Source organism: Lontra canadensis, unplaced genomic scaffold (assembly GCF_010015895.1).
Source record: "Lontra canadensis isolate GAN:19392208 unplaced genomic scaffold, GSC_riverotter_1.0 scaffold125, whole genome shotgun sequence".
Classification (NCBI taxonomy): domain Eukaryota; kingdom Metazoa; phylum Chordata; class Mammalia; order Carnivora; family Mustelidae; genus Lontra; species Lontra canadensis.
Window position 1 is genome coordinate 5,762,811 of NW_022631119.1, and position 22,577 is coordinate 5,785,387.

A 22,577-nucleotide genomic window follows, 5' to 3' on the forward strand; every position below is an offset into this window, starting at 1 on the left:
CTGTGTCAGATGACACTTTGGCCTAAGTTACAGAAAATGCGAATTGACCAATTTTCTAGCTCAAAGATCTACTGTTCCAAAGCTGGTTATTGAGAATTTCCATACTCAACTAAGAAATACAAAAATGACATTTCAATACTGAACTGATTAGAAGCAGATTATAATATTTTGAATTCTTTGGTTCAGACTCTGTTAAGAATTAGAAATCGGGGTGATTAATTTTGGGTCCCTTTTAATACCCAACCTCTCAAATGCTGGGCCAGCATTCCCTCCTACCATGTTATGACTCAGAGATTATGGTCCCTCTCGTTTTAGGAGAGGACTCAGGAGAAAAGGCTCTGCCACTGCACCATCCCCGCCCCGACACACCCCCGCTGTCCCTAGGGGCGTCATTATATTCTTCCTTTATTGGCTGTCCTTGTATAATACAAATCTGTAAGTTTAGATACAAAAAAATCTGGAAATAAAAGATAGAAAAGTACCCACCAGGCGCCCCCTCCTCCTCGTCCCGGACCCCTCCCCAGCGGGCACTAACGTGAGGTAACTGAGCATCTCCTTCCCCTATCCCGCCTCCTGGACCCCCAACTTGTCCCCCACCCCCATGAGATCTTGGCCCAGGGAAGATGTGGGCCCCCCCAAGTGGGGGAGAGGGGTGATCGGGGTGAGCACAGCATTGGCAGTGAACGCAGCAGGTGGGCAGAGGGAAGCCCTTTGCTTGTGCTGTGTATGGGAGGGGATGACCAGACTTGGGGTGGGCCCTAGTGGGCCCAGAAGAGCCCCGAGGCAGGCGTCCCTTTTCCATCCCACCCGACACTGGAAGGTGGAAGATCAACAACAGAAACTGGGAAATGTCGCTTGAACCGAGGGCACTCAGTGGGACTGTGGCCATCCCACTGTGTTTAGGGGTGGGGGTGGGGGAGGGCATTGCCAACCTAAGTCTGGCAGTGAAATGGGTCCCTTAGCCAGGCCGGGTCCATCCCTGAATTCCATCCTGTCGCAATCTGGGCGTACAATGTCAGTTCTGTAGTGGTTGTGGGGGGTGATCAAGGGGCTGGAGGGGATGTTGGGGGGCGCAGCCCCAGGGTGTGAGACTAGGGAGAGAGGTTGGGCCTCCATGCCCAGATGTGGGGCACCCGGAGATGCTGGGACGGGCAGGGTGGCTCGAGCTACAGTTCAATCTCGAAGGTCTTCTGCAGGTCGCCGGAGAAGGGGTTGGAAGGTTTTTCAACAGCCGGTTTGCCTTCTAATGCTGCCCACTGGGCCTCAAAGGGGTCCAACTCAGGGGCCGGGGCAGGGGCCGGCTCTGGGGGCCACGGTGCCCCATTGGGACGTGGGCGGGCCTGGCCCCCGGGGGCAGTGGCCATGGCTGGGGGTGGGAAGGCTCCAGCCTTCCCGAGCAGGGTGGCGGGCTGGGGCTGGAGCTGGGCGGCGGAGCAGAAGGCGTTGGCCACCATCTGTGAGGGGGTGATGCCCACCACGGGCACGCGGGGCACGGGCGGGTAGCCCAAGCCCGGGTAGGCGGGCACAAATGGGGGCTGCATGTGTGGGGGTGGCAGGAACACGGCCACCTGGGCGGGTGCTGCATCGAAAGGCCCCACGGGGCCAGGGAAGGGCTGCAGAGCGGGGGCCACAGGGGGCACGGAGGCCGCTTGCTGCTGCTGCTGCTGCTGCTGCTGCTGCTGCGCCTTGGCCACTTGGGACACCTCCTCCAGCCACCTCTCAGCCTCCGAAGGGGTCCGCTTGTGCCCAGGCTGGAAGGCAGTTGTGGGGGGCACGGAGGACTCACCCCAGGCAGAAGTCCCTAGAGAGAGGAGAGGGGACAGTTGAGAGAACCCTAGGCTGGGGGTTGGGCCCTGCCGCTCACTACCTGTGTTGACTTCGGGGCAAACGGCTTAACCATCCTGGACCACGGGATGGTTCCGAGCGCTCAGAAAATACAGTTCTGAGAGTCTCAGGTCCTAAGATGGAAAAGTACAGGCGAGACTGACCGTCACCAGCCCAGCTTCCCTTCTGATGGGTCAGGGCCAAACCTGTTCCTAAATATTTTTGATAGCACCCTTAGTTCTGATTATTTTGACAATGTATTGTTTTGGGAGGCTAAAATTCTAAGATGGTGTAAGTCTTTGTCGAGGGGTCCCATACGTTTCCAACATAGCGAGGTTCACTGGTTTTAAGGTTGTGCTTTCGAAGATTCTAGAGTTCTAAATTTATACTGCACTTCCGAGAGCTTCTGTGGTTCTAGGATAAGCTCATGGCTCTAAGGTGATTCCAAGGCTTCATGGCTATGAATCTGGAGGTTCTAATATCCTGTGATCCTAAGACTGGGGGTTTCTCAATTTTATGGTTCTGAGACAGGAAGGTTTAAAACGGATCCCGTGGTTCTAAGTTGACCCCGTGGTTCTAGGATGAACCTATGGCTCTGAGATCACCCTGGGATTCTAAGATGATCCAAGGCTCAAAATTTATTCTATGGAGCTGGGATGGTCCCCTAGCCCTTAGATGACCCAAGGTTCTAAGCTCATGGGATTCCTAGGTTCCCGGCGTCTGGGAGGTAACCCTGGATGGAGCATGGGCCTGCAGGCGGGGCGCTGTGGGGAGGGCGCTGCGGGGTGGCTGCTACAGGGGACAGGCTGGGCTTACCTGCTGCGGCTGGTGGCGGCCCAGGTGCTGGGGCTCCAGCGCTGGCAAAGGACGAGCTGATCTGTGTGCACAGAGCGTTGATGCTGTCGCTGTCACTGGCACCGGGAGGCTCCATCTCGGGCACTGGGAAGTCAGGGAAGGGTGGAGATCAGCCAAGGGGCCCAGGCCCTCAGGTGGCCCCCTCTGACGACCTCTGGGGTCATGGGGTGTGGGTCATGGGTCCACTCTGCAGTGACCAAATGGATCTAGGCATGTGGTGTCTTGTGATTACCAAGCATGAGCCAATGCAATACCCACATGTGACCCACGAGTGTTTTCACAAGTGAGTGTGAATCTGAGCTGTGACCTCCAAGTCTGCGTGATCCTGGGCGTGTGGCTTGAGTGTGTGTACGTCTGCATGGGTTAGCTGGGTACGTGCCCAAGGGCATGTTAATGGAAACACCGACTTCTGTGACTTCCCAATGTGTGTGACTTCTGTGTGTGGCCCCTGTGACTCCTATGGAGCTGAAAGTTCGGGAGGGGGGGCAGGTCACACCCAAGCAAGCGCGCCTCTGCCTCCGGGCACACGAAGCTTCCAAATCAAGGGGAGCCAAGGAGTGTGTGTGTGCCAGCCCTGGGGTGGGTGATGGCTGTGGTATGATATGTGTGTATCACTCTCAGCCAGCACTGGCATCTGCCCAGCAGTCACCTTTGGGAGCAGCCCAGCCTTCAGGACACAGAGCAACACCTCCATGCCAATCCCCAAGGCCATAAGAGATGGGTGTCTCTGATTTGGCAAATGGAAACAGGACCACGTGACTTACAGACAGCTGGGAGGAAAGGCAGCCCGCTTGCCTGTCTCCCTCAGACAGAACACAGTACTGGGCCACCTCTCTTCCCTCTCTTCCCACACAGACCTGGCTTTTTAGATCATGACTTTTGCCACCTCTCTCTTCTCTCTGGCCCATGGCAGATAGGAGTAATCAAACACGATGCTTCTCTCCTCCCACCGCCCCTGCCACTGGACTCTTTGCTCACCTTCCGGCCTCACCCGGTCAGACCCTATGGCTAGGAGAGAGTACTGGTCCTTGCAATTCCATCTCCCCTCTAAGAAAAACAGAACAGCCACACTCTCTCCTATCAGCACCAGGGCAGACATTACTAATCAAGGAGGATGTGTTGCTTCTTTCCTCAGCACTGTCCCTGGAAGACGTGGCGGTCAGCGACGATGGGTGCTGCCTCTGCCTGATCTTTGCCTGCCAGCGACACTGCAAACCCGTCACTATGCTCCCTGATCCTTGACCTCATGTGTGCTCTTCACCTATTGTCTCCACTGGCCAAATTCTGGGAGCCTCTCCTTGAGCTAACATAACTTCTGCTGTTCTCTCTTCTCCCTTATCCATGGCAACCCTCACTAATTAATCATATGGTAGCCACCTCGCTCCTTTTTCTTTCTCATGGCAGACCCTGTCAGGAGACCGTGCCATATGCCATCATTCTATTCTCCCTGTCCCAGGCAGACTTTTTTTTTTTTTTAAGATTTTATTTATTTATTTGACAGACAGGTCACAAGTAGGCAGAGAGGCAGGCAGAGAGAGAGGAAGGGAAGCAGGCTTCCTGCTGAGCAGAAAGCTTGATGTGGGGCTCGATCCCAGGACCCTGAGATCATGACCTGAGCTGAAGGCAGCGGCTTAACCCCCTGAGCCACCCAGGCGCCCCAGGCAGACATTCTTAATCCATCACAATCCTCCTTCCCCTGAGCCCGTATCCTTCACCCAGCCAGATCTCATGGCTCCAGTGGCCAATAAATGCTTGGGAGTTTCAGCCTCCTCCTCAGCAAACAGTGGCATCTAGGCAGCTTCTCCCCTCTCCCAAACCACTGGCACACTTTGCTCATCGATTGTGATACAAGCCACCTCTCCCCTTTCCCTAACCACAGCAGACATTACTAATTGATTGTGGCTTGTGCCACCCTTCTGCTTTTCCTTGCCAGTAGTAGACATTGCTCATCAATCTCTCTCTCTCCCCCCTTGTTGGCGGCAGACGCTGCTAATCGACCATAATATGTTCCACACCTCTTTCCCATGGCAGACAGTGCTAACCGATCAAGGCTCATACCCCTTCTTCTGTCTCTGGTGCTTACTAGGGATGGTACTGATCCCGATGTTCCCTCCCGCTGAGCCCCGGGCTCACCTGTGCCCTTCACCTGGAAGTCTGTGCGCCGCTGCAGTGTGGATGGCAGCTCGTTCAGCCTTAGGCTCAGCTGCCGTTTGAAAGGTGAGTTCTTCTGGCTGAGTGCCGGGAACCCGCGGAAGGAGCCCTGGCGAACCAGCTGTTCCAGCGGGGCGTGGCGTCGGGGGATGGCGGCCGCACTGGTTCCTGCAGCCACTGGGGTGCCCGCCTCACCCTTCTCACCGGGAGATGTGGTGGCCGGTGTTGGGGACACGTGCCCAGGCTGCGCAGGGCCAGGAGCTGCAGTTGGGGCAGCTGCTGCCTCTGCTGGAGACACGGGGAGACAGGCGGTCAGATACCACGCCTAGGCATTTGCTCCTCTCCCAGCAAGCCCCCTTGATCATCTTCCAGTGCTGCTGCCTTCACCCACTCTGTCCTGTCCCCAGGACAGGCTGGTCAGAGCCCTGAAATGTCTCACTGTCACCACACCAGTACCACCTGCCCCAGGGGGCCCCCGGGGATTCCTCCTCCAACCTGACCTTTTGGGTCTCTCTAGTTTTCTGTCCCCAATCTAGCTTTCTTCACTGCTTCTGCTGTTTTCCCTTCTGAGACCTTCTATTTCCCTTTCTGATCAACTTTTTTAGATTTATTTATTTATGAGAGAGTGAGCAAGCAGGAGCGGGGGGGCGAGGGGCAGAGGGAGAAGCAGCTTCCCACAGTTAGTTCTTTGTAAATTCTAAGCAGTGTTTTCCAAAAACTTAAAAACTAGAATCCACAGTAAAAAAGAAAAAAAAAAAAAGAATACTGTGACTTAGAACACAATACATTTATATTTAAAAAAACCTGTCTTAGGGGTGCCTGAATGGTTCAGTCGGTTAAGTACCTGACTCTTGATTTTGGCTCAGGTCATGATCTCTGGGTTGTGAGATCAAGCCCAGTGGAGTCTGCTTGGGGTTCTTCTTTTTAAGGTTTTATTTCAGAGAGGGGTACCGGGGTGGCTCAGTAGATTAAACATCTGCTTTCACCTCAGGTCATGATCTCAGGGTCCTGGAATCAAGCCCCTTATTGGACTCCCTGCTCCATAGAGAGTCTGCTTCTCCCCCAACCCCCACTTGTGTTCTCTCTCAAATAAATAAAATCTTTAAAAAAAAAAATTATTTGGGAGAGAGCGAGCGAGCGAGCGCGCCCAGGCAAGCACGAGTGGGGTGAGAGGCAGAGGGAGAGGGAGAAGCAGATTCCCTAATGAGCAGGGATCCGGTTGTGGGGCTCGATCCCAAATGAGCCACCGAGGCGCCCCTCCTTGGGATTCTATCTCTTCCTCAGTATACCCCCACTTACGCTTTCTCTCTAAATAAATAAATAGATAAATAAATAAGCCACATTGTTTTAGAATTTACAAAGTACCTGCCACTTACCTGTAACGTTAGAGACCACCGATATTTTTGTTGACGGCAACCCAGGGTAAGCAAAACCTTTTGCACGGTAACCTGTCCCCCACGACACATGCACGCAAATACACAGCCTGGACTAAAATTATCATTAAACTACACTTCCCCTTACTACTTTCAGCTAATCTGATATTTCTATTCTTTTCTATTTCAGTTCTTTTCAGTGCCGGCCACAATCCACCGCGCTGACTTCACAACCCAGTAACTGGCCTTGAGCCACTATTTGAAATGCTTCTGAACCTCCCTGGGTTAGCAGATAACCCAGTTTTGCTGGGATCTGTGGCCAGCCGAATATGGCCCAAACAAGTGAGCTCTGTAAACTGTAGCCAAACCTTGTGGCTGGTGCCCTGCTCTGTAAATCGCGGGGTCCCTCAGCCTCTGTCGCTTTCCCCTGCCCCCCGCCCAGAATGGATCCCCAGGCCCTGCCCGCAGCACCCACCTTTCTTTTTTTCAGGGGCCTCTCGCTCAGTGGGCCGCCCACCACCTGACAGGCGGAAGGAGCCCTCGCGGGCGAAGCTTGTGCGGCTGGCATCGAAGGCGGCCGTGACCCCACATTCCTTCTCCCGCCGCTGTTTCCGCTCCAGGCAGGCGGCGAAGGCACAGCCCACGGCATGGCTCAGCCTCTCCCCCTGTGGGAAGAGGGGTCAGGCCGGGCTTGAAGAGGTGGCATTGTGCCGGCTGGAGGCAGAAGCCCCGGTGCCACCAGCTCAGTGTCAGGTGATCCTGGACCAGTCCCCTGCATCCGTGCCTGCTCGGAGCCTCAGAATGCATCTGCACCCAGAGGGAAATAGGACAGCTCGGAGAGAAAAAAAAGCCAGAAACAAGAGTGCAGTGCCGTATGGCTCCCTTGATAGGAAGTTCGAGAACCAGTAAAACTAATCTGTGGTGAAAAAAGCTGGAAGCCTGGCTGTTCCTTAGGGGGTGGGGGTGAGAACTCACTGGGAAGGGGCAGGAGACGTTGGCTGGGGTAGAGGAATGTTCTAGGTCTTGATGGCGGCTTGGGTTGCATGAGTATGTACAGGTAACACCCCTGGTCTGTGCACAGCAAGCATTTGACTTCAAAAAAAAAAAAAAGGAGCTGGAAACGAATGCATTCTACTGCGGGGCCGGCAAGCTGAAGTGTCCAGGGGAAGCATTCTGATGTCTGCAACTTTGAAATGCATCAAAAATGGGACAAATGAGCAACAGAGTAAGTGCAGACACACCTAACGGCGAGATCTGGGTGGTGGGTGTCCAGGTGACTGGTTATACAAGTCTTTTGGCTTCCCTGCGTGCTTGAAAGCATTTTGTCATAAAATGCTGTTGAGTGCCTACTTGGGAGGCTGCAAGGCCACGATGATGCTGGCTTCCTGCTTTTCAGCTGTGTTTCTCGAGAAATCCACATCACCTCTTAGTGCCCAAGCCTCCTGGTCTATAAAATGGGGGCCCTAACAGCACTCACTGAACCGGATTGTTGCAAGATTTATCTATGAACTAATATGCAAGGCATACAGCAGAGGGAGCCAGCCCAAGAGCCAGGCACAGGGAAACACCACACAGGTGTCTCAGTATATCTGTCCATGCGGGACTCTCCCGATCATGCCAGGAGGTGGCTGTGCTTACAAACCCATTTTTACAGACAAAGAAACAGCCTTAGTCAACACGCCCATAACAATAAGCGAGTGGCAAAGTTAGCATGAGCATGAGATCGATCTAACTTCTGTTTCTTAACTAAGATGCTCAGCCACCTGTTAAACTGCGGGACAGAAATCATCCACAAAATACCAGCACAGGAAAAGGGTTACACACCATGATCCAGTGAATTTATCCCAGGAATGCAAGCTTGGTTCAACTTGCGAAAATCAATCAGTGTAACACACCACATTAACAGAAGGATGGAAAAAAGCCACACGGTCATCCCCATGAATGCTGAAAAAGTATTTAACAAAATCCAGCCCCATTTCATGATTTAAAAAAAAAAAATCAACAAACTTCGAATAGAAGGGAATTTCCTCAACCTGATAAAAAGTCACAGCTAACATCATACTCAATGCTGAAAGAGTGAAAGCTTTTCCCTAAGAACAGGAACAAGACAAGGATGCCTATTTTCATCACTCTATTCAACACTGTGCTGGAAGTTCTAGAGTAATTGGACAAGAAGAAAGGCATCCAAATTGGAAAGGGGAAAGTAACATTACCTCTGTTTACAAATGCCATAACCTTATATATAGAAAATCATAGAGAATCCACAGAAGAACTATTAGTGATAATAAACGAATTTGGCAAAGTTGCAGGATACAAGATCAACACACAAAAATCAGTTATACCTACCTACGCTAACAGTGAACAATCCAAAAATGAAGTTACAACAATCCCACTACAATAGCATTTAAAATAAAATGGGACGCCTGGGTGGCTCAGTCGGTTAAGCATCCCACTCTTGATTTCGGCTCAGATCATGATCTCAGGGCCGTGACATGGAGCCCCGTGTTAGGCTCTGTGCTGGGTGTGTAGCCTGCTTATGATATTCTCTCTCTCTCTCCCCCTCTCTCCCTCTGTCCCTCCTGTCTCCCCCCCATTCATGTTCATGTTTATGCTCTCTCTCTCTCAAAAAAAAAAAAACAAACCCAGAAACAAAATAAAATAATGGTTATGAATAAATTTAACCAAGGAAGTCAAAGACCTGTATGCTGAAAACTACCACACACTGTAAAGAAGACCCAAATAAATGGAAATGCATCCCATGCTCATGGATTGCGATATTTAATACTGTTAATGACAGCAATTATTCCAAAGTGGTCTACAGATTCAATGCAATCCTCACAAAAATCCCAATAGATTCTTGCAGAAATAGAAAAGCTGACCCTAAAATTCACATGGAATTGCAAAGGACCCAGAAGAGCCAAAGTAATTTTGAAAAAGAACAACATAAAAGAACTCACACTTTCTGATTTAAATAGTACTCCAAAGCTACCGCAATCAGAATAATGTGATACTGCCGTAAGGATAACATATAGATCAATGACACAGAATTGAGAGCCCGATATTGACCCACACCTCTATGGTCAATTGATTTTCAGTAAGGGTACCAAGACTTCAATGGGGGAAAGAACAGTCCTGTTAACAAATGGTGCTTGGACAATAGCCACATGGAAAAAATAAAGCTGGACCCCTACTTCACACCATTTACAAAAATTAACTCAAAATGGATTAAAGTCCTAAATGTAAGAGCTAAAACTATAAAACTCTTAGAATAAAACATGGAGTAAATCTTCATGATCTTAGATTTGGCAATGGATTCTTAGATGTGACACCAAATGCATGAACGACAAAAGAAAAAAATAAACTGAACTTCATCAAAATTAAAAACATTTGTACCTCAAAGGACACTACTAAGAAAGTGAAAAGACAACGGGGGGAAATTTTTGCAAATCATACAACTGGTAAGTGTCTAGTATCCAGAATATATAAAAAGTTCTTAAAACTCAACAATAAAAAGACAACCCAATTTTTTAAAAAAATGGATACAGAATTTAAACAGACATTTCTCCAAAGATACACAAATGGCCAATAAACATATAAAAAGAGTCTCAATCTCCTTAGTCAGTAGGGATATACAAATCAAAACTACAGTCAGAGGGTGCCTGGGTGACTCAGTGGGTTAAAGCCTTTCCCTTCAGCTCAGGTCATGATTCCAGGGTCCTGGGATCGAGCCCCACATCGGGCTCTCTGCTCGGTGGGGAGCCTGCTTTCCCCCTTCTCTCTGCCTGCCCCTCTGCCTACTTGTGATCTCTCTGTCAAATAAATAAATAAAATCTTAAAAAAAAAAAATACAGTCAGGTACCATTTCACACCTACTAGGATGGCTATAATTAAAAAAAAAAAAAAGGAAAGTATTAAGTGCTAGCCAGGATGTGGAGAAACTGGAACCCTTGTACTTTGCTAGTGGGAATATAAAATGGTGCAGCCTCTGTGGGAAATGGCAATTCCTCAAAACTTTAAACATAGATTTACTATATGATTTAGCAATCCAGCTCCTAGGTATGGACCCCAAAGTATTAGAAACAGGTATTCAAACAAATACTTGCACACCAATGTCCATAACAGCATTATTCACAATATCCAAAAAGTAGAAACCACCCGAATGTCCGTCAAAGGATGAAAAGATAAACATGTAATATATCCATATAGCGGAGTATTACTCAGCTATAAAACAGTAAGGACTCGCGCTACAAGGATGAGCCTTGAAAACATGATGCTAAGTGAAAGAAGCCAGCTGTAAAAGACCGCATACCGTACGGTTCAATTTATATGAACTGTCTAGGAGAGGTAACTCCACAGAGACAGAAAGCCACTAGCCGTCAGGGAGGAAGGTGTGTGGCACAGGGAATGACGGCTTAATGGGTCTGAGCTCCCTTTTAGGAGTGATGAGGATATTGGCAACTAGAGAGAGGTGATGAAGGAACAAGGTTAAGAGCCTACTAAATGCCACTGCAGTGTGGGCTTTCATATGATCAATTTCATGTGAATTGCACCTCAAAAAGTGAAGTTATGCTTGGGGAATCCTGGGAGTTCTACCACTTAATGCTTCAAACCTGTGGCTCAGAAGTGGAAGGGAAAGCAGAGAAGGTCACGCTCTCTACACAGAAGAGATGGCCTTGCTCTTTTCTTGCTTTGATTCTCACCCCCAAGTACTTTTCAAGATTTTACTTGAGAGACAGAGAGCGAGCACACAAGGAAGGGGAGGGGCAAAGGGAGAGGGCGAAGCAGACTCCCCACTGAGTTAGGAGCCCCTGTGGGACTCGAACCCAGCACCTTGGGATCATGACCTGAGCTGAAGACAGAAGCTGAACTGACTGAGCCACCCAGGCACCACCCCCCACCCAAGTACTTTTCAAGTGATAGCAACTGTTTCTAGTGACTGAACCAGTGTTATGCAGCTCTGTTCAGAACTTTCTGGGTGTGATCCTAACAAATGCTTCCCCAACACACCTGGGAGCAGCCACTGCTAACACCTCCATTTCATGGAAGAGGAGACTGAGTCCCCAAGAGGAAAGTCACCCAGGCCTCATGTCCCACAGCTATGTTGTTATAACACTGAACCCACACTAACCATGTAGCCGCGTTTTCCCTAAATAGCCACAGCAAATTTCTGGCACCTGCCCACTCCTCTAGAACTTTGTCACTCCCCTATCAGAGGTGGAGTCTGTGTTCTCTCCCCTTAGCCTGGGAATACCTCTACGACCACCTGGACAGACACAATCCCACAGAAGCAAGGCTGTGTGGTTTCCAAGACCAAGACCAAGCAGGTGTGAGCTCTGCCTCTCTCGAACTCACACTGGAGCCCAGCGCTACCACGGAAGAAGTCCAGCTCTCCTGAACCCCCCTGCCAGACAGCCCTTGTGAAGAGGTCCTGAGATCCGTGAAAAGTGGGGCTATCCGGCCAGGCTTCTGGGGTCACAGTTCCAAATACCATCGCGCTGTAACAGCACAGGAGACCCTGTAGCCAGCCCCACCCATCTGAGCCTCGTCCAAATTCCTGACCTACAAAACCCGAGAGATAGTAAATGATGGTCATTTTAAGTCACTAAACGTTGGGGCAATTTGTTCCACAGCAACAGATAGCTGATACAACTTAGCTTGCTCTGCTCAGGAAATCTGCAGTTGCTCAGGGCCCTTGGTTTCTGATATCTCCATACTAGCCCCTGGCAGGCACTCACCCATCCTGACTAATCCAACCTGATACTCTCACTCTAGTTTTCCACCCCCGGTTTGACGTCTGAGATTGTGTATATGACAGAGGAGGTTGGGGGTGCTGAGCAGTTTTGGGAGTCCAGAGTCCTTGGGGTGGGGATTTCTTTCTCTCTCTCTTTTTTAAAAGATTTTATTTATTTATTTGAGAGAGAGACAGAGAAAGCATGAGAGGGGAGAAGGTCAGAGAGAGAGAAGCAGACTCCCTGTGGAGCTGCGAGCCTGATGTGGGACTTGATCTCAGGACTCTGGGACCGTGACCTGACCTGAAGGCAGTTGCTTAACCAACTGAGCCACCCAGGCACCCGGGGTGGGGATTTCTGAAATACGAAGGAATCCCGGGAAAATCTCAGAGGGATGTGTGTTATTTTACTTGCCCAGTATCTATTCCCCTTGCTTTTGATAACAGCACCCCAAGTTCCCTTTGGGGAGCTCCTCGTGCATGTTGGATAAGTCAATCTTTGTGCTCCACCCTCCCCTGACCAAGGGGAGGTCTTACCCAAGACAGGCCAATCCCATGCCTTCTTGTTAGAATTTTAACCCCCGGGGCGCCTGGGTGACTCAGTATTAAGCCTCCGCCTTGGGCTCAGGTCATGGTCTCAGAGTCCTGGGATCGAGCCCCGAATTGGGCTCTCTGCTCAGCAGGGAGTCTGCTTCTCCCACTGTCTCTCTGCCTGCCTCTCTGCCTACTTGTGATCTCTGTGTGGGCGCGTGTGTGTGTGTGTCAAATAAATAAATAAATCTTAAAAAAAAAAAAAAAAGAGGCTGGATTCATTTCTGCAGCAGTGCAGTGGAAGGAACTGTCCCCTCTGTGGTGCCCTCAGGCTGCTCAGCTCCCTGACTATCCTGATGCTTAATGCTCTGATTGCCCTTTGATTTTTTGTAAGATTTCCCCCCATTATAACATTTTGGAGTTAAATCAGCCAGATTGGTTTCTGCAGCCAGCCACCAAAAAACACTGGCTAATGCAGGGAGCTGAGACCATGCCTTCCTACCAGGTTAGGTGTGGTCTAAGGTCAGGGTTCAGGGGATAGGGCAGAATAAAGAGGAAATTTTCCATTATCTTTTGTGGCAAGGGATGTCCACGTGACTACATGCTGACCAATGGGATATAATTGTTACATAGCTCCCCAAAAGGAGAGGGTTTGCCCCTCTGCATGCTTCCCTCCTTTAGGTAGCTGGAATGAAGATGCAAGAGTTGGAGCATGTGCACCCATTTTGGGTCATGGAGTGGAGGCCACACTCCAGTGCCACGACAAAATCAAGGAGCTGCAGCCCTTGATGGGAGAGAAGAGCCACCCCAATCCTGCACTGCCTACCTCTGGATATCTTTCACACAAGCCAGGAACAAATTTCTATCTCCCTGAACTGACTGGCAGCTGGGGATTTTCTGTCACAGCTTCAGAATCCTAACTATGAGAATGTTTCTGAGAAGACAGACCATTTGTGGCTTCCGTCAGATTCTCAGAGGGGACCCTGATGTCCCAAATATATGAAGAACCACAGACAAATTGAATGGAGATTGAAAAGTGTACCCTGGGGGTATCACGGAGGAGGGCCCGAGGAAACAGCTGGGGTTTTTATGTAAGCGAGAGTTTACGGAGTTGTGCCCTGGACACCTGTGCATGTTACTTACATGCGTGCAACCCTCATAAAAAAGAAAAATAAGAGAAACATGCACAACTACGGACAATGAGGATGATAATTAATGTGTCCCTGAGCACTTCTGATGTGCCAGGCACCGTTCCAGACACTTTGTATTAATCCTCTCCAGCCTCCCTGTACTCCTCTAAGTTAGGAGCTGCAAAGGACACGGGGAACGGAGAAGAAAGGTGAGGGTCTGGCCTGAGCCCGCCGAAGAGCAACCAGCCAGCTTCCTCCCAGCTCTGGTGATACTCACAGAGTCCTTGAGCGCCAGGAAACAGTGGCAGATCCAGCGGCGGGTGGTCCCATCCCGGCAGATGTAGGAGAAAGCTTTGTCCAGGTTGCGGTCAGGAGCACAAAAGGAGACCTTTTCGATGGTCTGGTCTACCAGCAGGTCCTGGAAGATGGCCGGGGAAACCGAGAGAGGAACTTGAACGGTCTTTCCTGTATTCATTCAGTGCTCCCTTATTGTCTGTTTTCTGTCTTGTCCTGAATGGGCAGGGACCCCGCACTGATTGAAACAGAGGTGGGCCCAGCTCCCATGGGGCTCCCCAGTTAACGAGGCACTCAAGGCCCATCACCAGAGAAAGACACAGGCGAGTGGTCAGGGCCAGGATTGAGGGAGACACATGGACCCATGGGAGCCACAAGGAGGTGCCCAATTCCACTTGATCAGGAGACATCAAAAGCTTCCTGGAAGAGGTATTAACTAGGCAAAAAGGCAGGGAATAGTCTTTTGGGGCAAGGGAACTGCCTCTGCAAAGATGTCAATCCTGCTTAGTCGTTAACCTAACCCTTGTCATGTGCTGCTGCCTCCTTGGGCAGGGAAGTCAATGGTGAGCAAACAGATGCTCTGATCCAGGCCGCGTGAGGCTCCCCTCTGGCCGGGAACAATGACAATAAACCCAGAACAGCTAACATCCACTGATCTGTGCAAGTATGCTGCCCCAGGCACCGTTTTACATGGCATGCGCCTACCCTCTCATTTAAGGGCAGGGTCCGTGTTTATCCACATTTCACAGATGAGGCAACTGAGGCTCGAGGGGTTAAATCTCATACTCGGGGTCACCCAGCAGATGTGTGGGGGAGCTGGGATCTGAGCTAAGGCTCTGTTCCGCAGCCTGTGCTCACACCCACCATCTGTGCCAGCTCATGATAACTGCAGGACTCAGCCCTGAATTAGGACTATGAGGTGTGCCAAGATGTTGCGGGAGCACATGGTCTAGGAAGGCCCGGGAGGGAGGGACATCCTGGAGGTGGGTGGGAAGGCGTCCTAAGTCCTGATTCAAGCCGGTAGGGTTGGGGGGTGAGGGGCCCACCGGTGCCCCCTCCTACCCCCACAGGCCTCCTACCTTGGTCTTGTCATCCACCACTCGGAGTCCGTCGGCTGACACCCAAAGGACAGACTTCACGGACTTCCGGCCCATCTGGGGTAGGGGAGGAGGACAAAGGGCTTGGTCAGGGTTGCCTCCTGGGGTCTGAGCCCGGTGTGTCGGGGGGGTGCCTTCCCGGCTCCAGCCTCACTCACCGCCTTCAGCTTCTTCACGGCATCTTCACACACATGCATCCCCCGGGACTCCTCCACCTCCACGTGGCCCAGGTACTTGAGGGAGAGGAAACGGGAGGACAGGAAATCAGCACAGTAATCAGTACCTTCCCAGTGTGCCCTGAGCAGCTGCGACCCCTCCTGCAATGCTCCTAGCCCATCGTACATATTAATCCACTCTGCACCTCGGCCCTGTGAGGTGGCTACTCTGCTCCCATCCCAGGCATACAGACAGGATGCTGAAGCAGGCGGGTAGTACCGATTCCCATCTTGCCTCTATTCTTGGGCCTTAACATGTTACCCTCTTCCCTTTGGGCCCCAGTGTCTGTGAGCCCCAGGACTGGCCCACTGATGAACTGATGGGAGCTGGGGTACACTCGCCCCAGCTCCCTCACCCCGTGGCTAGGATGGCTCTATTTCCCAGCATTTTCCCGAGCAGCATGAAGTCAGGGCTGAGTAGCGGGAGGGAGGCATTGGCCTCGAGTGTGCATGCCTCTTAGAGGGCTTTCTTGCAGGGTTCGGGCGACGAGTACTCAGGACCCTGGGCCAGGTCCAGGTGGCCGCCCTGAAGGCCCACAGCTGCAGGTTAGTGAAACACCCTTTACTGGCCGCCTACCCTTCCTCGGCCCCGCAACGTTTCCCACACCACCAGATGGACCCCTCACACTCCATGTCTGCTTCTGGGAGAAGGGAAAAGAAAATGGAGGGTTTGTGACCATCGGCTGTGGTCACCCCACCAGGAAGGGACTGAGTGGGATTTGAACCTGAATCCTGCGGTCTCCCTCACAGAGGTGCAGTATGTGTTGTGAAAAGTTGTCCAGTGCCTTTTGGAAATTCTGAGCTCCCACAGCATAGGGTGACTAATAGGAAGAAGGTAACCCCCTCACTCCCCAGGTAATAACTTCCTGGTACAAGAGAATGTGTTGGGGTTTTGATCCCGCCTTTGAAGGGCCCAGGCCCAGGCCGTGGGGTCCTGCTCTAGCAGGACTAACCTTCAGCCATCCCTCTGTACAGGACAGGCCCTCAGCCCTCTCACCCAACACCAGGGACCCGGAAGCTCACAGCGCCCGCCCATGGGCCCGCCCACTCACCCGGACTGGGAAGCTGCACGTGCCCTTGCGAACAGCGTCCTCATCCGCTTGCCACTGGTGGGGGCGCGATGCCTCGGGCACGTAGGCTGGTTTCCGCCGTCTCAGGCTCTGCCGTAACTTATTCATGGTGCCCGCCCCTTCTGGTGACACAGGACGGGGGCACGGGTCAAGGGCGGTGGCTGGAGGCATGGGCTCCAGCAGGATGGATAGAGTGCTCAGAGAACATGGGGTCAGATAACATGGGATCTGGGTTACAGTAGGGGGCGTCACTGGGTCAGAGGTATGGCATTCAGGGAACGTGCATCAGCAGCAGTCAGGGGACACCAGGAAGGCAGGGTAATGCCAGAGTAAGCAGTGGGGTTTCAGAAGAAAAACTTGGGGCCAAGGTACATGGAGGTCAGGGATGGGGAGGGTCATGAATCACAGCTTTTAGCAGTCTGGAGATTAGGGAGGTGACAGTCAAGAGGTATGAGGATCCAAACTAAAAGGGAGTCTAGACACTGGAGGGCACAGGGCTTAGAAGGCATAACGGCACGGGTCATGAGGCCAGGGGTTTTAGGGGTAGGAAGCCAGGGGATGAGATGGTCAGAGAGCACAAGAGTTCTGAGTTGCCTGGGTTCGGTGTGGGGGGGACTCAGAACATCCAGGGATTGAGGTCCAGAGCCCAAGCCAGAGGGTGTGGGGGCTGGGGGCTCATCTCTGTGCCCCTCAGATCTGCCCCTCTGTCAACTGTGTCTAGTCGAAGACAGGAGACCCTGGGGCGGTGTGCACCTGCAACCATCAGATGAAGGAGCGAGAGTGGAGGTGGGACAGTCTTCACCGACTGAGAAGCCATCCTGACAATCCCAGGAGCGTGAGGGCCAACTAGGACAGAGCACCAGCAGCAGATGGGGACTGTGTGTGTGTGCGCATGCAGGTGTGCAATTGGTGTATTCCCAGTGTCTAGATCTGAACATGCAACCATTGTGAGTGTGTGTATTTCTGAAGACTGTGTGTACAGAAGGCCACAGGTCTGAGAATGGTTGTCTGAGAAAGTGTGTGTCTGGGAGTGCAGTCTTTGAGGGGGTCAGTGTCCAAGAGTGCGGTTGTTGTCCGTAAGTGAAGGTCCTGGAAGGTTGTTGCTGAAGGCTATCTAAGTGTGAGATGGTTGTGGAATGTGTGTCGGGAATGCTGCCTGTGGGGATGTGTCTGAGCATGAAGCTCTTGGCTTCGAAAGGGTGTGTCCCTGACTGTTGTCTTAGAAGCTGTGTGTCCATGTGAGAGTGTGGCTACTGCCTTTGATGGCTGTCGCCTCTGACGGTGTGTTCCTGTGACTTATCAGAGTCTTTGTCTCTGGCCCAGAGTGCTGTCGGTGGTGAAGTTGTGTGTCTGTGGCTTTTGTCTGGGAGGATATGTGTGTGTGTGTCAGAGAGTGTGGCTGTTGCAGAGACTGTGGGCTCATGAGTGTTGTGCTGAGGCTGTGTCTATGCAACCAAGTATCTAGGTAGATGTGGGATAGCACAAGGTTATTGTCTGTGAGAGTGTATTCGTGTTATTTGCGAGGGTGGGCCTGATGGTCACTGAGTGTGCAGGGAAGACATTCGAGGGCGCCCACTCCTGAGTGTGATGAAGCCCGTGTGAGCACAGGGACAGTTCCTCCCGCCGTGAAAGCCAAACCCAAGCACACACTCAGCCCTTGCCCTGGCCCCAGCTGGTCACTCACCTGGCTCCGTCCTGGAGGTTTCAGGGGGCCCCGGGGCCCCAGAGGGGGCTGGGGGCAGATGCTGCTCAGGCCTCCTGGGTCCGCCCTGCCCAAGGAAGGGAGGAGAAGGTGAGAAACTGGCTTGGGGTGGGGCTCAGTCCCCTACCTCACTCCCTCTTTGGACAACAGCCAACCCCCCCCCCATTTCAGGCTCCCTGATGAGAGCCCCAGTTGTCATAGCAACTGTTACTAAGGACACCAGCCACCTGGTAGCAAGAGCCCAGGAATGAGTTGGTGCATTTCCGGGGGCATGTGCTGGGGATGTCCTGGCCTCAGGAGGCCCTCAGTACCCAAGGGGATGGTGTGAGGAGGGAGTGGCCTTGACCTCTAGACACCTGTCCAGGCTGCACATAAACATACGGTCACATGCATGCACACACACAACTCAGGTCTCCAGCTGTCCCCAGCACCTGGGCACAGCTCCACACATGTGTCTGTGCAGACACCACAGCAGGGACACACACCGGGTCCCACAGACACACAAAAGTGGCGGCAGCCACTATCACCAGCTGGTATCCTATCCATGTTCACAGACACAGACATCTGTCCACGTGAGTAGCAAGTCCCAGCCTGCCCAGGCACGGCCATAAACACCCGGTCACACCAGCTACTGGATGTTTGGTCCTTCCTTGTTTTCTCGGCCACGTACGGACAGCCAGGCCTAGGCACCCCCACCGGAGCAGCGCTCACTCCCAGTGAGATCTCCTCAGGCCCCCGCCTGACACACTTGCGTCGCTGCCCCTGGAGTCACACCGGTCAGAGGTCGCCCACTAGCACAGACAGGGTCCCCATCACACACACCTGTCACATGAGGCTCTGCTGCTGTGCGAGGACATGTGGTCACGGGGGCATGCAGACACACGGCCACACATTCGGTCCCACACTACCAGCCTCAGCCACGGCCACGGGTGCCTCCTTGTGTCCAGGCACACGGCAGCCCACAGGTTCCTGACCCCAACTGCAGCAGCCACATCAACATGTTGTTTGGGTCACGTGCTATCACAGTCACACACACACCCAGTCACAGGGACACACATGTGGTCACCGTATCAGCCACCCTTACATGGAGAGCCCTCCCTGACCAATCACAGACAGAGACACGGATGGCCACGGTCTGTCCCTGGTTGAGGACCAGGCACGCACACTGAAGACATGCACAGAACCACCCAGAGACGACTGTCCCTCAGGATGGCCAGGCTCAGGTATGGCCAGATGGATGCTGGCTCAGAGTCCCAGCCATATGCATTTCAGAAATGGCTGTGTGTGCCAAGCCACACAGCATCGGTGTCCCAGTACCCAGCCACATGCCCTGCGTCACCCCCTCACCAACACATGGCTTCTCTTCATGCAAACACATGAAGAAGAAGCCTGTGGCCACATACAATCACAGTGTCTTGTGGACAGACACACAGCTTCTCACACAGGGAGACATCGGCATGCAATTTCTGTGTCACATGTCATAAGCACACAGTGATGATGAGACAGAACTCAGAAATGCGGTGACCTGGACATGGCGCTTATAGCTGCGTCCACCCAAAAGACACGGTTCCTGACAGAGCCATGTACGCAGTCAGGAGAGTCACCCAGTCACCAAACCACCCAGATGGAAACACAGTCCAGCACGCAAACACAGTCCAGCACGCACACATAGACAGGGACACTCACACCAGCCACACGGCTATAGACATGCTCACTCCCATAGGCCATGACATATAATCATCCATATAATCATTGCAGATGTGCAGGTCCGACACAAATCTAGAAGCCACCATCACCTCTATCCGCCCCCCCACACACACACAGTTCCCTGGTGCCACCACACACAGCCATAAGTAGAGCTTGAGTCACACGTGATAAAATAACCCTCTATTAATAATCAGTCAGGGGTTCAGACCCCTACTCCAATCTGTCACCCAGATCACACGCAGACACAACTATAAATGCGCACACTTCGTATCGACAGAGCTAGATGGAGACCTTTCTACAACCCAAGTCACATACATAGATGTGGCCATGGACACACAATCGCTGTCCTACATGTCACAGGGCCATCACACAACCAGGCATGGGGTGTCTTCGTATACGATGGCAGTTACACACCCAGAGTTGCAGGGACAGTTGTGTGTCATGTAGACGTATGTGTGACCCACATATACGATCAGTTGTAGACGCAACCACAAACATTCGCAAGTCAGTGGGAGAGCAGCACATGGCCAGAGTCACAGACACAATTCCCCGTACCACTGTCCCAACTCCACCCAGGGCTAGTCGGCCACACATTCGCCCAACCCCAGACCCAACACACACACTGTCACAACCCAGTGATATTTACCAAAGCACACGCCTAGGGTCACAAAAGATGTAATCACAGACCCAACCACATAGTTACAACCATGCACACGCACACTCAAACAGACTAAAAAGTACAGGGTTCAGCATAAGGAGCAGCTGTCTCTCTCTCTCACACACACACACACACACACAGTCACACCAATGCCGGGGTCACAGACACCATGACACACATTACCAGACACAACCACAAGCACAAAACACAGACACATGCACAGGATTCTTTGGTCCCCAGCTCTAGCACACACGCGTGCACACCCACAGCCACAGTCACACAAACACCGGGTCACACTCTTAGCCACCTCCCTATCCCTTGCTTTCCCCCTTCCCCCCAGGTACCACACACAAAGCCGCTGTCACCCGCAGTCGCTGCAGACAGATAGGGCTGTGCTTGGTCCCTGGGGAGCCGCCCCCCACTCCCAGCCTGAACCTTGGAGCCTGGGGGGCCATACCCTGGAGAGGGAGGCGGTGCATTGTCTGCGGGTGGGGCTGCTCCCAGACAGCTGGGCAGCCCCAGGGATCCTTGACCAAGCCTTTGGGGGTTGCCTGAAATTTCCCTATTTTATTCAGGCTGGGTGGGGGGTGGAGTCCGGGGAACAGGGAGCTTGTTTTGAGAAGGGGCTGTTCCTGGGACACCGCCCAAAGATTGGTGGGGGGATGCTGTGCTCAGGACGTCTCTGAGGCCTGAGTACAGACTGTGCCTGGAATCCGACCCCCCCAGGCCTTGGCTTGGTGGGGGAGCTGTGCCCAGGGACCCCCATCCTCAAGACCTTGCCTAGAGGGTTGTTGTGCTCAGAGACCACCTTAGGCAGGGAGGAGTAGGGATTGCGTCTGCTCTGGAATGGCCTCCTGGAGGCCTTGGCCTAATGTGGGGGTTGTGTCCTGGACCCCAACCCTAAAGCCTTGCCCAGGGAGTTGTACCTAGAATTTGTCCCCCTGCCCTTGATTTTTTTTTTTTTTTTCTTTTGAGGGGCAGGTCTGTGTCCAAGATCTCTATCTCCAGGGCCTTGGCAAAAGAGGGCCTGTGCCCCGACCCCTGTCTCTCAAGCTTTGGCTTAGAGGGTGCCTGTTCCGGACCCCCACCCAGGCCCACCCTCCCCACCCTTGGCACCCTCTCTCCATCCGGGCGCCGCGGCCGCCTCCCACCCTTCGCCACATCAGCAGCGGCGCCGCCCCCCCACCCGAGTCCCCCTCTCCCGCCCTTCTCACGCTGGCCGCCGCGCTGCGGGACATCCAGGGCCCGGGCGCCCCCGCCTCCCGTGGCCCCAGCTGGGCCCGGATCCCCGAGCGTGCTGCTGCTGCTGTGGCGGCGGCGGCAGCTCGGTCTGACGCGGGCCGGGGCCGGGGACCGGGGGATGGTGCGGGATGCACGCGCGCGAGCCTGCTCCGCACCCGGGAGGATTCCGTTCCGGGGGCGGGGGAGCGCCCCTCCTGCCTCGGCTCCCCGCCCCAGCCCCGCCCATTGGCCCGCCGCCTTCGGGATATGCAAGAAAACCCCGCCCCGGCCCGGCGCCCGGCCGGCTCAAGCCCCACCCCCTGGCCTGCAGGCCACGCCTATACGCAGATATGACCCCGCCTCCTCTGGTGCGGCCACCGCCCCGCCACGCCCATTGGCCAGTCCCGGACTGAGCCAGCATGTGAGCCTCGTTGAGTCCTTAACCCTAGGCCTAACCAGGCGTGGGCTCTCTTCGCCTCCGTGAACCTTGACCTCAGGTCCCCTTCTGTTCCACGTCCGTGAAAGAGTTGCTTCGGGAAGCTCTTTGCCGCCCCACATACCCAAATCTTCCAGCTAACCCCACGGTTCTCCCAGCCCAGCGGGGGCGGGCAGAAGCGGTGACGAGGCACTTTTTGCAAGGAAGGGGAGAGGGAACGAAGAGACCCTGGCGTCCTAGTGTGCGAGCGGTTCGGCTTCGGGGGTGGGGGTGCCGGGCTGGGACCAGGGTGTTCTGGCCATCACTGCACCCCCGTTCCCACTCAGTCCTATGGGTTTGGAAAGCAGCTGGCAGGGGCATTACGGTCCATTAGCAAAGGCGAGGTTGCCGGGAGCCGAGGCGAGGGAGAGCGGAGCCCGGGAGGTGTGTGGGGCGGGGGCAGGCCTTCTCAGCTGCCGCGGCCTTTAGAGCAGGTGGTCAGCACGTGTGGGAGGGGCTGGAGGAGGGGCGGGTGGGAGGGAAAGGGTAGAAGGAGGATCCCGGCAACAGATGGCCCAGGCTGGGCTGCGGCTTTCAGACCAGAGG

At 53.3% G+C, this 22,577-nt stretch overlaps 1 protein-coding gene across 4 annotated transcripts; it reads right to left on the reverse strand.

Moving 5' to 3' along the window:
* Positions 1-352: 352 nt before the first annotated feature.
* NUMBL (NUMB like endocytic adaptor protein) lies at positions 353-22,560 on the reverse strand. 4 transcript variants are annotated; one of them, XM_032841985.1, is made up of 10 exons: positions 22,001-22,560; positions 17,953-18,037; positions 16,251-16,390; positions 15,142-15,216; positions 14,966-15,040; positions 13,870-14,010; positions 6,679-6,868; positions 4,813-5,115; positions 2,641-2,763; positions 353-1,801 (listed from the first exon to the last, which is right to left on the reverse strand). In XM_032841985.1, exons 1-10 carry the CDS (start codon positions 22,112-22,114, stop codon positions 1,167-1,169), a joined length of 1,881 nt encoding a protein of 626 aa, XP_032697876.1. In that variant the 5' UTR covers positions 22,115-22,560; the 3' UTR covers positions 353-1,166. The 4 variants fall into 4 exon arrangements, with proteins under 4 accessions (XP_032697876.1, XP_032697875.1, XP_032697878.1 ...); XM_032841984.1 differs by having other exon boundaries at positions 4,813-5,118; positions 22,001-22,264; XM_032841987.1 differs by lacking the exon at positions 22,001-22,560 and adding an exon at positions 21,550-21,785.
* Positions 22,561-22,577: the final 17 nt, after the last annotated feature.

Bases quoted from the DNA above. Each gene is read 5' to 3' on its own strand.
- NUMBL (XM_032841984.1), bottom strand. From the start codon at position 22,114: ATGTGGGGCGGCAAAGAGCTTCCCGAAGCAACTCTTTCACGGACGTGG. The intron at 15,041-15,141 runs GTGAGTGAGGCT...CCCCTACCCCAG, and splicing joins CCGTGAAGAAGCTGAAGGCG to ATGGGCCGGAAGTCCGTGAA. The intron at 2,764-4,812 runs GTGAGCCCGGGG...CTGACTTCCCAG, and splicing joins CTTCCAGGTGAAGGGCACAG to TGCCCGAGATGGAGCCTCCC.